Raw genomic sequence first — 15748 nt, 5'->3', positions numbered from 1 at the left:
TGCCGCCGGATCTTCGGTTTTCAGTGAGGCGCCTACGCAGTCCCTGACTACCGCAGATTTAGAAAATACGACTACCTCTCAGTCAGAATCTACTGGGCCACTGGAGCCGGTTCCTCCTCAACTCGCGGACGCCAGCCCTGGCGGCGATCCAGAGACTATGGACAGGCCTTCGATTTCAGAAGGCGTCTTTAAACCGACGACTCTCTCTAAGTCATACGCTAAGCTTCCGAAGGTTAAGAAACCGGGTCCACAGACTCCCACTCAGACCTCTATGCCTAAAAAACAGATGCTCAAAATGGCGGAGGACCTGATTACCCTTATCAGAGGTTCCCAACCCCCTCCTGACAAAAGGCCTAGACTGGAGGAAGATTTACCTCCTCCTGACCAGGAATCCATTTCCTCAGCAGACTCTGAGGAACAGGATTACCCCTTCCCTCTCTATGAAGACTCAGATGCTGAGGAGTGTATTCCCTCGGTTTCCCACCCTGAAGACTTCTCTTTTGGGGAAACCCTGCACACCATGAGAGAGCATTTCCACTGGGAAGGACAAGATTACTCTAATTCCAAGAAAAGACTCCGTGAGTTTCTTCTTTTACCTCAGCATAGACCCCTAGCCATTCCTCCTGTTTTAAACATTCTGGATGATGTCTACACTGAATCCAGTCTAAATCCAGATTCCTTACCTCCAGCTCCACCTAAACCAGACAGATACTATCGAGTCCCTGACTCTCACAAGTTTTTATATAAAAGCCCTGCTACAGACCCAGAAACCATTTCCCAGGGTCCCAAAGGGGTTAAGGCCTCGATTGCTAAAAATCCACTACCTGCGGAAAGAGATTCCAGGGCATTAGAAAGATGGGGGAAAAAAATGTATACTTCTGCCACTTTGGCCAAGAGGGCATTAAACTGCCAATTCCACATGATTAAATACCAGCAGTACCTTCTTACTCAGTTAAAACAGAAAATGATCCCTCAAACAGATCAACTAGATTTTAAAGGGATGCAAGATTTGTTGCATGCAGCAGAACAAGTGGGAAAACATACCTTGCAGTGTGGTTTTGATTCTTTGGAGGCCTCATGTAGAGCAGCAGTCACAGGGTCTGTAATACGTAGACATGCTTGGCTAAAAGAGCAGACCTTACCAGAACATGTCAAAGCAAAGTTACTGGATGCTCCACTGCAAAAGGATGCGTTATTTGGTGTCAAAGCAGAGGAAGTTTTAAAGAAGATGGAAGAAAAGGCAAAATCAATGCAAACAGTTAAAGATTTTTTTACAGGTGCAACCTCCTCGCTTCAGCAGAAACTGGCCATCAAAAAACTGGTCCTTTCCTGCTTCAGACAGACCCCCAAAGGGGCAGGTACAGACGCCCTAGGGGCAGAGGCCAGGCACAAGGTACCTTCAGGCCTAGACAATGGCAAACAACAACTCAAAGAGGGGGAGAAGACAGATCTCAACCCTTCAGAAAACAAACTCAGTGACTTTCCTCTTCACCTGCCAAGCAAAACTGCCCAGGCAGCACCTCTAGGAGGAAAACTGGCTCTTTTCCCACAAAATTGGCACATCATAACAAAGGACAAATGGGTTCTGGATATTATTACCCGAGGCTACAGATTTCATTTTCACACTTTACCACGGATGAGAGGCATGCCAAATCTGCCAACAAACCAATGGGCAGAGGCACAAAAGCAAATTTCAGCTCTCATGAACATGAAAGCAATTCAAAAGGTACCTGCAAAAGAGCAAGGTCAAGGATTTTACTCAAGACTTTTTCTAGTACCAAGAAAGGACAAAGCCTGGAGACCCATTTCATCAGACCTTTCAATTCTAAACACGTACCTGGACGTTCCCAAATTCAAAATGCTCACACTACAGCAACTTCTTCCCATGCTGGGCAAGGAGTCTTGGCTGGTAACGTTGGACCTCCAAGAGGCATACCTGCATGTCCCTATCAGACAAGATTGCAGAAGATACCTCAGATTTTTGGCAGGCACAACGCATTATCAATTCTCTGCATTGCCCTTTGGCTTATCTACTGTGCCCAGAGTATTCACGAAATGCCTGGCATCAGTAATTGCATACTGCAGACAGCGAGGAATACAAATTTATCCATATCTGGATGACTGCCTGATCCAAGCGGACAGCAAAGTCATCCTACTACAGCATCTGGCATTTGTAACAAAGTTGCTAAGTTGCCTAGGGTACACAGTAAACAAAAAGAAATCAAAACTAATACCTTCACAAGACATAACTTTCCTGGGTGCCAGCTTGAATACAACGGCCCAGATGGCTTACCTCACGCCAGACAAGCAAAAACAACTGGCTCAGTACTTCCAAAAATTGGCAACTTCTACCCAGCTCACTGCAAGGAAATTCCTGCAGGCATTTGGGTACATGGCATCCTGCATTCAACTAATTGCATATGCAAGGCTGCATATGAGAACTACAATGGTACCTAAAAAGTGTATGGTCCCAACACAGACACAGCCTCGAAGCAAGTATAACTCTCATTCCCTGCCTTCAAAAAGAGTTTCTATGGTGGGCTCAAGCATGCCAAGCAAACAAAGGCCTTCCTTTTGTCTCACCTCCAGCAAACCAAACCTTGACAACAGATTCATCAGACTACGCCTGGGGAACACATATGGCAGGACAGTGCATACAGGGCAAATGGTCTGCAAACCAAAGGCAACTACACATCAATCAAAAGGAGATGCTAGCTGTAAAAAATGCACTAACAGCCTTCAAGGACGTCTTGCATCTAGGACAACGTCTAATAAGGACGGACAACACCACAGTTATGTGGTACATAAACAAACAAGGAGGAACGCACTCCTACCCACTATGCAGACAGGCAATGGACTTGTGGAGCACAGCATTAACTTACCAGGTACAACTGCAAGCACAATTCCTGCCAGGAAAATAAAACATTTTGGCAGACAAATTAAGCAGAAATTTGACAGACCCTCACGAGTGGAGACTACACCCACAAGTATTCTCATTGATAACTCAAAGGTGGGGACCACCAGACATAGATCTGTTTGCCTCAACTAACAATTGCCAGCTACAAAAATTTGGCAGAAGGACTTATCATTCCCTGGCCTGGAAAGTGGATGCCCTATCATTCAGTTGGACAGCATTGTCAGTCTACGCTTTCCCACCTCTGCCTCTACTGACCCAGGTATTACTGAAAGCCAGATCAGAGAGACCACAGATGATCCTCATTGCTCCGGACTGGCCACGTCAACACTGGTACCCACTACTACAAAGCCTGACTCACAGCCCTCCATGGATCTTACCTCAATTCCCTCTGCTGTTAACCCAACAAAACTGTCAGATCCTTCACAGTCAACTAAGGACCTTAAATCTAGCTGCATGGAAAATACCTTAAACTATCAAACAACACTTCTCTCAAAGGACGTCCAGAATGTCATTTTGGAGGCCAGGAGGCCGAGCACCAGAAAAACTTACTCAGACAAATGGAAAAGATTTTGTGTATGGAGCCAGACCAGAAGTGCAAATCCTGGCAACCCAAATATTCCGCACATACTCCAATATCTAACTGAGATGCTACACAAAGACCTTTCTTTCTCATCCATAAAGATCCATGCTTCTGCCATTTCAGCTCAATATGATACGGTTCCTCCCATTTTCTCTCATCCTTTGCTAAGGCAGTTTCTCAGAGGGGCAAAAAATATAAGACCCCCCCAGAAAACCACCAACTCCTACTTGGGATCTAAATTTTGTTCTGGAAAAGTTAACACTTCCTCCTTTCGAACCAGCCTTTTCAGCAGAGCTTCAATACTTGTCATGGAAGACAGCCCTGCTGCTGGCTATCACCTCAGCATGCAGAGTCTCAGAACTGCAGGCCCTTATGGCAGTGGAACCTTTCATCATTTTCCATCAGGACAGAGTATCTTTACGTACCCAACCCTTCCTTCATGCCAAAGGTAGTATCCAGTGTGGTTCTCATTCAGACCATACACTTGCCAACCTTTTATCCAAACCCACAGAATAAAGGAGAAAGACTCCTTCACTCTTTGGACATTCACAGACAGTTACGTTACTATTTGGACAGGACAAAGGCCTTCAGAAAATCTGACCAACTCCTTGTATCCTATGCACCAGGCTCAGAAGGAAAGGCTATTTCAAAACAGACCATCTCCAAATGGATAGCACATTGCATCCGCTTTTGCTACTCACACCACGGGAAAGCAGTGCCTGCTAGTATTAGGTCTCACACTACCAGGGCTACAGCAACCTCAGCAGCCTTCCTCCGAGGAGTCCCAACAAAGGACATTCTGGAGGCAGCTACCTGAAGTTCAGTGCACACCTTCACCAAGCATTACCACCTTTCTCTTTACTCAAAAACCAGAGCTGGGTTTGCCACTGCAGTTCTGCAGGGCATCTTAGCTGCACCTAACCCAGTTTAGCTCCTACCACCCAACCATAGCTTTGGGACTCTACCCAAGTGTGATGACTGCAGCAGCATAGCACGATGAACATAGTACAGTTGTGTACCTACCATAAATGTAGATGTTCGAGTGGTTATGCTGCTGCAGTCCAGGTTACCCTCCCTCCATCCCCTCTAGCTAACAAGGCATTTCTTATACCTCCATGTACTTCAACCTTTGAGATGCATGTCTATATGGTGTATTTGCTTACAACTAGTACCATTGTTTTGCACTAAGGTATGATTTGCAAGCTTCTTATTTTGCCTTCTTAGTTTGGGGCACCTGACATCTGGGGCAAGAAAAACTGAAGAAAATGGCGTTGGCTGCCTCTTTTATACCCCTGCCGCACTGACGTCAGGGAAGAAGCAACGACAACTGACGCCGGACCAAGACTTTGGAATTCAGGCCAACTGTGGGACCGCCTGACGGCAGGATAACCCAAGTGTGATGACTGCAGCAGCATAACCACTCGAATATCTACATTTATGGTAGGTACAAAACTGTACTTTTCACTGTTGCTGTCATTACATTTGGGTAATCTGCTGGCAGGTTGCCCTCAGTCAGCCTGATTAACAAAGTCTTGGGTCCTGCATCGGTTGCTATCCCTTCTTCCATGACGTCAGGTCGTCAGGGGTATAAAGCATGCAACTGACGCCATTACATTAGTCTTTCTTGCCGCACGGTGCCCGAAGCAGAAAAAGTTCGCAAGTGCCGGTCGGCAGACTCCTGAAATTTTCGTTTTCGAGTTTCAGATCCAAAGTCTTCAACTAAAAAGCTAAGTACCCCGTTGGGGAAACTTTTTCTTGCTCATTACCGATGTCAGTAAAAGTTAATAATTGCATTATTTGTGGGAAGCAAATACCTCATAAGGATTTCCATTTGAACTGTATTCCTTGCCTAGGCCCTGACCACGATGTACCTTGCTGTCGGTTCTGTGCTTTATTTAATCAATGCACTATTAAACGTTGGTACATTTTTGCTTCTAAATATTTTGGCTCACGCTTTAATTATCCAGAAATGTCGGTTAGCCATCCGACTACCGGAATACCTAAAAAACACAAAGAAAATGACAGACAGGCCGTTGAGGTCCAAAACTACTGACGTTTCTCCTAAGCCAGTCGCCAGTTCGCCGGTACTCAGGCGCTTTCGCAGCCCCTGATACTAGCTAATTCTGATTTGCAGGCCTCTACTGAGACCCATTCGGAGTCCGGTATGCTGCGAGATACTTCAGTTATGGAGCCCGTGGATGTCTCTACCTTGGATGGGTCCGGAGCCGCTGTGCAGGCACCGGCTTCTTAGGGTGTTTTCAGACCTACAGATTTGTATATTAGACCAACACCATCTTCAAAACTAAGGCCAAAATCTCGACCTTTGTATAAAAAGTGACATCTAGGCCACGTGCAGGCCCCTATGCCTAAGAAACAAATGATCAAAATGGCTGAAGATTTAATTACTCTGATCAGGGGTAGTCAACCCCCCCCCCCCCTCAAGAGGCCTAGGCAAGACATTGACTATGAATCTTCTGAACAGGATTCTGTTTCTTCTGATTGTTCTAATGAACAGGAATTGTCTATACCTATTTATGAGGACTCTGATGCAGACGATTCCATTCCTTCTGCTTCTCCCACTGAGGATTTTTCTTTTGGGGAAATTTTGCATACCTTAAAGGAACATTTCCACTGGGAAAGTCAGGATTTTTCTGAATCTAAAAAGAGACTTAGGAATTTTCTTCTTCTTCTTCTTCCTCTTCTTCCTCAGCATAGGCCTTTGGCTATACCTCCTGTTCTAGACATTGTTGATAATTTTTCAGAATCTAGTATGGCTCCTGATTCTCTGCCTCAGGCTCCTTGTAAGCCAGACAGATACTACAGGGTGCCTGACTCCCACAAATTCCTTTTCAAAAATCCTGTTGCGGATCCTGAAACCATTTCTCAGGGTCCCAAGGGCATTAAGGCTTCTACTGCTAAAAATCCTACCCCTTCTGATTCTGCAACCTTGGCAATCAGGGCTTTAAACTGTCAGTTTCGTATGCTTAAACATCAACAGCATGTCATGGGACTTCTTAAACAGAAAATGATGTTAATTTCTGACTGTGTGGAAACTAAACATTAAAAGATCTATTGCATTCAGCTGAAAAAGTTGGAAAACATATTTTGCAATGTGGTTTTGATTCTTTGGAGGCCTCTTGCAGGGCTGCTGTAACTGGGTGTGTGCTAAGAAGGCATGCTTGGCTCAAAGAGCAAACTCTGCCTGATCATGTTAAAGCAAAATTGTTGGATGCTTCTTTACAACAGGACCGTCTCTTTGGTAATAAGGCTGAAGAAGTTCTAAAAAAGATGGAAGATAAAGCTAAATCCATGCAAACTGTGAAGGATTTCTTACAAGTGCAACCTCTCCAGTTCTTTCGAGAGCCACTCAAGTCAAACCCAGACATTCCAAAGGCACCAGGTTTCAGTCCCAAGGGACTTTCAGAACAAAACAATGGGGTGCCTCCTGTTCCAAATCTGGAAGCAACAATACACCTCCCTATGGTAAGCAGTCTCAGTGACTTCCCTTTGCACTTACCAAGCACTTACCTTTTAGCCGCCCCTTTGGGGGGAAAATTGGCTCTTCATGCAAGAAACTGGCAACTTATAACCCAGGACAAATGGGTTTTAAATGTAGTATTCCAGGGATACAGATTTCATTTCCCTACATTGCCAATTCCAAACGGATGGCCAGACCTGCCCCCAAATCAGTGGACAGAGTCCCAGAAACAAGTACTTTCCCTCATGAGCATGGGGGCTATTCAACTAGTACCAAAAGAGGAAAAGGGACGAGGTTTCTATTCAAGACTTTTCCTGGTACCCAGAAAGGGACAAGTCATGGTGTCCAATTCTAGACGTATCTACTCTAAACACATTTCTGGACATCTTAAAATTCAAGATGCTGACTCTTCACCAGTTGCTTCCTATGCTGGGCAGAGATGCCTGGTTGGCAACTCTAGATTTAAGAGGTTTACCTGCATATCCCAATCAGGGAATCTTGCAGAAGATACCTCCGCTTCAAAGCAGGCTACTTGCATTACCAGTTCTCTGCACTGCGCTTTGGCTTGTCTACTGCACCCAGGGTCTTTACAAAGTGCCTGGCCCCAGTAATTGTATTTTGCAGGCAAAGAAATATTCAAATATATCCATACCTGGACAATTGTCTAATTCAGGCAGAAAACAGACATTCTTCTAAAACATCTTGCTTTTTGTAAAAAGGGTTCCAACTTGTCTAGGGTACACTATAAACGAAAATAAATCACAACCGGTACCCTCTCAAAAAATTACATTCCTGGGTGCAAGCTTGAATACAACTGCCCAGATGGCTTTCCTTACACCAGAAAAGCAAATTCATTTGGTGACTTACTTCAAATAGGTGGCCACAAAAACCCTGCTATCTGCAAGACAAATTCTGCAAGCCTTGGGGTTCATGGCCTCCTGCATTCTTCTAATTCCATATGCAAGACTGCATATGAGGAAACTTCAGTGGTACTTAAAAAGTTTATGGAGTCAACATTGTCACAGCCTGGAAACAATGATTCCTATCATACCTTGCCTGCAATTAGAGTTCCTATGGTGGGCAGAGGCCTGACACCAAAACAAGGGACTGTCATGCACCACCCCTTGCCACCCAAACCCTAACTACAGACTCATCAGACTATGCTTGGGGGGGCTCATTTGGCAGGGAAGTGCATTCAGGGCAAATGGAGCCCAAATCAAATGCACCTTCATATCAATCAAAAATAAATGCTAGCTGTACAGAATGCACTGACAGCCTTCAAGGATTACCTTCATCCAGGACAATTACTGGTAGACGGACAACACCACAGTTATGCGGTACATAAGCAGGGGGGTACACACTCCTACCCCCTTTGCAGACTAGCCATGGCATTGTGGAACATGGCCTTGACCTATCTAGTACAATTACAGGCTCAATTCCTGCCAGGAAAGCTGAATACCCTGGCAGACGAACTAAGCAGAAATCTCATGGACCCTCACGAATGGAAACTGGAACCACGGATTTTTAACTTGTTGACATGCAAATAGAGAGCCTCGACATAGATCTTTTTGCCTCACCTCAGAGCTATCAGTTGGACAAATTTTGCACAAGAACTCATCACAAAAAAACCTGGAAAGTGGATGCTCTGCCCTTCAGCTGGAAAAACCTATCAGTCTATGCCTTTTCCCCCTCTGCCTTTAGTTCTACTAAAAGTCAAACAGGACAAACCAAAAATGATTTTGATTGCCCCAGACTGGCCTTGCCAACACTGGTACCCACTCCTGCGCAGTGTGTCACACCCTCCACCGTGGCACCTGCCTCAGACACCTTACTTACTGTCTCAGCAGAATAACCAAACTCTGCACACTCGGCTCCAAACTTTGAATCTTGCAGTGTGGCTAATAACCTAAATTCACCCTTAGCATCCCTCAGCAAACCTGTGGTGGATGTCGTTTTGGAGGCAAGCTGACCTAGTACTAGAAAATATTATGCTGACAAATGGAAAAAATTCTGTGTCTGGAATCAGTCTCAAGGGATAAGCAACAGCAGTGCCCAACATTCCTCAGATTTTCCAATACTTAACTGAGATGCTTCACAAGGGCCTGTACTTTTTTTCAATAAAAATCCATGCCTCAGCCATTTCAGCTCATTACAACACAGATCCTCCCCTCTTTTCTCATCCTCTGCTAAAGCAGTACCTCAGAGGGGCCAAAAACTTAAGACCACCCAGGAGAGCTCCAACCGCTGCCTGAGACCTCAATTTTGTATTGGAGAAACTCACTCTCCCTCCTTTCAAACCAGCTCCTACTGCAGACTTAAAATTTCTCTCCTGGAAAACAGGTTTCCTTTTAGCAGTCTCTTCAGCTAGAAGGATTTCCGAATTACAGGCTCTTATGGCAGTGGAGCCTTTCATTATTTTTCATGCGGACGGGGTATCTCTCAGGACCAATCCATACTTCATGCCTAAGGTGGTATCTAGTGTGGCTCTTAATCAGACCATTCATTTGCTAACTTTCTTTCCCAATCCACAAAACAAAGGGGAGTGGATTCTGCATTCGTTGGATGTACACAGACAACTTAGATTTTACTTAAACAGGACTAAATCTCAAAGAAAATCTGAACATCTGCTGGTAGCATTTGCTGCAGGGGCGGAGGGGAAAGGCCATTTCAAAGCAAACCATTTCCAAATGGATAAGCCATTGTATTCATTTCTGCTATAAGCACCATGGAAAAACTATCCCCCAGGGGATCAGATCCCATTCCACCAGGGCTGCATCTACTTCAACAGCCTTTTTCAGACGTGTTCCTACCAGGGACATTCTAGAAGCTGCTACCTGGGCTCAGTTCATACTTTCACCAAACATTACCATTTACCACTTTTCTCTAAATCTAGAGCTGGCTTTGCCGCTGCTGTCCTGCAGGGCCTTATAGCTGGTCCTAATGCTATATAATTCCCTCCACCCAACCATAGCTTTGGGAATCTACCCAAATGTAATGACTGCAACAGTGAATCACGAAGAACATAGTGCAGTTGTGTACACTTACCATAAATGTAGATGTTCGAGTGTATTCACTGTTGCAGTCGTGGTTACCCTCCCTCCAGCCCCCTATTTTTCTCTGGCTATATACCTCTGCTTTCTTTCACTATGCTTAAAAGTCCTTTTGATGTATTTGCTTTTGGTTGGAGGTATATTTTTTGTGTTTTTAATTTTATTTGCTCCCCATTTGGGGGGCACCTGACATCTGGGGCAAGAAAAACTAATGTTATGGTGTCGGCTGCATGTTTTATACCCCTAACGACCTGACGTCATGGAAGAAGGGACAGCAACCGATGCAGGACCCAAGACTTTGTTAATCAGGCCGACTGAGGGCAACCGGCCAGCAGGTTACACAAATGTAATGACTGCAACAGTGAATACACTCAAACATCTACATTTATGGTAGGTGTACACAACTGTACTTTTTTAGCTTCCCTTTTTCAGGAAGGTGCTAGTTTTTCCACAATCGAAAGTACAATTATTTTCATTCAGGTGGAAAGGCTTCCTGTTTAGTTTTTAAATTTTGCAAGGCTTTTCAAAAAGGTACCTTTTTACTCAGGCCTCCAGTGAAAGATCCATCACCTTCTTGGGATTTGACAGTTGTACTTCAGGGGTTGACGCAACAACCTTGTGAACCTTCAGCCTAAACTGATTTAAATTTTTTGTCTTGGAAAACAGTATTTTTAGTAGTATTACACCTTTACACTTGCAACTAGAGTTTCTGAACTCTAGGTTCTCAAATTCAAATCCCCTTACATTGTTTTTCACCAAGATAGTTACTTTACAAACCAATCCATTTAAAAAATTTTTTTTTTTTTTTTTTTTTACCAAAAATAGCCTCTGAATCGAATATCATATCTGTTCATTTGCCTGTCTTTTTCCCATAATTTTTCATTTAAGGGAGAAAATATGCTACATCTTTTAGATGTACATAGACTGCTACATTTCTGTTTACACAAGACAAAGCATTTCAGAAGACAGACCAGTTGTTTTTCACTGAACAGACTGGGATCCCCAGTTTCTAAAGTTACCCTGGCGAAATAGATTACTCATTGTATTTCTTTTGTATATTTTAAGCAAGGTCTCTTCCTATCAAAGCCTCCTTATTAGGCACAGTCTACTAGATCAAACTTCTGGTCTAGAACTTAATTGGTGATAGTTGTGCAGCAGCTACCTGGTCTAATGGTTATACCTTCATTGCTCATTGCAAACTAGATTTGACTTCTAGAAGCAGAGCTGCTTTTGGTTCAGCAGCTCTGTGGAATATCTTTCCATGAGGGCCACCCAAGATTCACGTAGCTGGGGACTCTCCCATATGTTGAGGAAGAATGAAAAGGACATCATCAGATATTATGTACTTACCAAAACTATGCAGCTGTGTTGCCCGTTTTCATTCTTCAACTCCTCACCCTTCTACCTGTTATCTTTTGAAGTGATTTTGTGGACCTTTTGGAACCTTGTAGTTCCAGGTTTGACTCTTGCCTTACTGTTTTCCTCCTCCTACTCTGTCTTGGGAGATATGTCAGCAAATTTGATCTGAGGTATTGTAAGCTAGTTGGGGCATTATGGGTAGAAGGAGGAGCTTGGGAGTTGGTTCCACACGTCTGAGATATGCAGCAGAGTCAGATCTGTATCCCATATGATGAGGAAGAATGAAAATGGACAACAGAAGCATAACTATGGTGAGTACATAACTTTAATTTCTCTCAGCAGTAGCAAAGTATAGCCCATCACTACAGAAGTAGTTCTGCCCTTAATGACAAACCTGAAAGGTTGCTTTTAAATTGAGAGTAACTAAAATTGCAGAGCTTTGCAGTCCTCCCTATATAATGTCAGCTGTAAAAAGAAGCCACCATTAATTATCTGATTCCTAGAAAGGGAGTGACTGGCAGTTAGTAAGAAAGCCATTTCCAAATAGATTGCTGTCTTCATTGCAGTTTGTTATAATACAATTTAATACTTGGAAAATGCTAATGTTAAAGATCACTTCTTCAGGAATGGGACTACATCCAGTGCTTGTTGCAAAAATGGCTTTGTGAAGATTTGTACTGCTGCCTCTTGGTCACAGAGTCTCACCCTTTACCAGGCACTGCTGCTTGAGTGGTTATTCCAGGTGTCTGGTGTCCTTTGGCTACAGTATTCTTTTTCACTTGTTGGCCTTCTTGTCTCCAGTGTACTGGGTGTTTTAATAATAACTGAGATTCTTCCGATTCATGCACCTACCAAGGACTGAAACAGGTGGTACTGTTATTTGAGTTGCTTTGTGAAGGAATCCTCATAGTGAGTGATAATTCCCACCTTACTCCTGTATCTCACCTCTTCCTTCCACTTGCTGCTCTTGGTGTTCTGCAAACTGAGTATTATGTTATACAGCATTTCATTATTTCTTAACAGTTGTGCTTGATCACTGGATGCCAGCAAATGATCATATGGCGTGCTAACCTTGCTCTGCTAATCTGGCTTAATATGTGCCAGTATGAGTCATTCATGCCCTTGTGTGGTAAGCTGGAGAGAAGAAAATTTTAAATCTAGTATTACTGGAGGGAATATCCAATTCATACAGTCCTGAAACAAGACTTCTCAGATTGTTTGATATGGTAGGTGTATATCCACTTATTATTGCTTAGCAGACTGACGCCAGTACTGCATGTTCTCTTATGGCTTTAGTTTCCTTGTGCTGCTGGTATCTGAGTACTCATAAATATTTGTCAGTCTTATCTTCTGGGTATAGTATACCTATGGAATGTCACCAGGACATAGAAATGTTGCACGTGTAGTTTCTTGGAGGTCATGTTTTAAGCAAAATGTATACTTTTGCTCACAAGGACATTGTGGCACAGAAACACTCTGAGGAGCAAAGCCACAGTGTGGCACCATCATTTAATTTGGTGAATGCAACCTTGTTGGTAGGTAATTTTTCTGAAGCTTAATGTAGTATCCATTTTTTAGATCTTGCTAACATATGATCTTTAGTTCCATTCAACCCAGAGTGATAACATTCATCAACAAGATGATATGACCACAGTATGAAGTTATATGAACAAGATGTGGGAATTCTTGTATCTCATTTAAGTTTTCATTAAGTCATCAGTGAACATGCATTTTATGTTTGCTAGAATAAGCCTTGTAACCTGAAGTTTTTAAGTTTAATTTCTGATTTCCGTCACAGCCATTTCTTTAGGTCACTTCAGCACTGCTTTGAAACGTATGTTGCAAATACACAGAATTGCTTCTGTTAATTTCTGAGTTGGACAGATGGTTAGGGGCTAGGTTTTCATTGCCGATAGCATCATAGTTCCCTAGCAGTAATCCTGTGTATTGTGTTTGTAAAATTGGATTGAAAAATGCACAAGCCATGTATCATTTTTTGACTGGCTAAAATTGTGGAGAACTTGAGAGAAGACATTACAATTTTTCTATGGAGTATGCTGAAGTCTCATATGTTCCAATTTTCAGGTAAAGTAATCGGCAAGAATGGGAAAGTGATTCAGGAAATTGTGGATAAATCTGGAGTAGTCAGAGTGCGTGTGGAAGGAGATAATGATAAAAAGATTCCCAGAGAGGAGGTAAGAATCATACTTTTCAAACTAAGATAATTTGAATCTTTAAGTATGCAGTTTATTTGATTCTTAATTGCATTGGGAGTTCAGTATTCCTATATGAAAGTCTCAATAAGCATGTGTTCCAGGCAGAGTAGCAACTGTTTAAGTAGCCTGCAGCTATTTCCTGTCATTGACTGAGCTTATATGCACAGGTAAGGGTGCAAAATCCAGCCTTGTTAAAATTATGTAGATGCATTTATCAGCACTGTTTGGAGTTGAAAACTTGAAATAACATTAAACCTGATGAGCTGCTGCATAGTCCTGGGAATAAAAACATGGAAACAATGTAGTTATTACTTAAATTCACAATTATTGGAAATACCAGACAGATACTAGAGTACTCTTTAGCCGCCTTGTTTATTCCAGCAATTTGCCACAGACTTTGCACCTAACTCCTGATCTCTCTGCAAGAGTAGCTTTACCACGACTGACTTTAAATAGGAGGTGCTTTTGCCATATATTATGTTTCGTCCAAGTTCTTTTGCTGCAAGAAATATTGGGTAGAGCCCATTGGGCTTGTTCATTCAACAACCAGAGCAAAAGAGCGAGCAGTTAAGGTTTTAATTCATCTTAATCTAAGTACATATATGTATGTATTTTTGTGGTTTAAAATGTATTCATACACTGCAGTATTTGTCTGTAGAAACCAATTTACTCTCATCTGTCGAGTGTACTAGGCTGTAGTTGAAAAGGTGCTAGGACCAATTACTTGCTGAGCTAAACTTAGAGTTAACTATCTTTCCAAATTCTGTTATATCTCTGGATAAACATTCAGCTGTGTGTGGAAAAGTATATTCCACCGGAGGACTTCCACTCCCAGTGCTTTTTTGCCAAGGACGAGCACAGCACCTATTCCAATAAGCATTAAGCAATGCATCACCTTTAGAAAGAAAACTTTATTCAGTAGGGTTAGGAGCTTAGTCTGTCTGGCCCAGAAAAAGTCTTGGTGCAAGATGTCTATTGTGAAGGTGACCATTTTACTTCATACATCCAGATACAGCAGTTGAAGAGATGACAATACAAAATACCAAAGAAACTGCAGGCAAAGAGAGTGAGGCCATAGCAACCTTTTCAGCCTCAGATGCCTTTGTCTGCTAGTTCTGGTGAGGATCAGGATTATGCTACCACAGCTAGTGTATATCTAGAGAATTCCTGTTCTGATTGTCCCCTTTGCTACTACTACTACTACTACTGCTGCTGCTTTTCAGATTCCTGAGACAGGGTTAATGTCAGGAATAAAAACTAGCTCTTAGTTTACTGCAGAGAATACCCAGACTTAAGGTGATGGCATCCACTCCAGAAGTTAAGTGGAATGTGGGAGGCATCCCAATCATTAATGGTGACGCTCCAGAAGGCCTCTTCAGTAAGTTCACAAAAACTAGAGTGTTGGATGGGGCTTCTGCTTTTGGAGGTCGTAGACCTCACGATAGGCTTGTACACATTCATGCCCCTTTTTGGCACTGTCCTTAAAGTCTGGTTATAAGAGGTTAACACAGAAATATGTCGCAGCCAGACAGTGGGCTTATCTCTTGTCAGCCCGACCCTCTGCTGGTTGGTGATCCACCCAGCAGAAAGGAGGAGAGACCTTTATTCCAGCTTAACAGTATTGGGTGTTGGGGGAAAGACTTGGCATATCCCCTCCTGAATGGGATAAAATGCCAGTAACCAGGAAGCTGTCTTGGCAGACTACCCTGTGGGGGTTATCTTCAGAGAAGAATGTGTGTAACCTAATGAAGGATCACATTTAACTAATTTACTTGTATTGTATATATCACTCTGGTGTTAATCGTGCCTGAGGTGGTAGCTATGTGGCTTCCTTGTTCTGTTCAGTGCAATAGTACTCAGTCCATACACAACTTTTGTCTTGCTGTAGCTTGATAGCTGTGCTAAATCTGTTGAGTTTAAGAGTAGTAAATGTGAGAAAGTTACATCACCGGAACAAAAATACAAAAAGATGCTTTTCTTCAGTTAAAAAGATTGTCTTGCATTTAATTCTCTTTGTGCACCACACCACTGTGGAAAATTTTGATCCAGCCTGCTAGTAGTTAGGAATGTCACACTTGCGTGACTGCCATTAGGCATTAATGAGTCTAATTGAGATTAGAAGAAATATCCATCTTGGAGACCTGGAGA

At 42.9% G+C, this 15748-nt stretch overlaps 1 protein-coding gene across 1 annotated transcript in view; it reads left to right on the top strand.

The window, feature by feature from the left end:
• Positions 1–15748, top strand: part of FXR2 (FMR1 autosomal homolog 2) — a 1381282-nt gene that overhangs the window by 676643 nt on the left and 688891 nt on the right. The window contains exon 10 of the mRNA XM_044076212.1: positions 13470–13579. Coding sequence (XP_043932147.1) covers positions 13470–13579 — 110 coding nt within the window. The remainder of the gene's footprint in view (positions 1–13469; positions 13580–15748) is intronic.

This window comes from Protopterus annectens, chromosome 7.part0 (assembly GCF_019279795.1).
Source record: "Protopterus annectens isolate FY-2018-M chromosome 7.part0, PAN1.0, whole genome shotgun sequence".
Lineage (NCBI taxonomy): Eukaryota > Metazoa > Chordata > Ceratodontiformes > Protopteridae > Protopterus > Protopterus annectens.
This window is presented reverse-complemented; position numbering and strand designations above follow the sequence as displayed.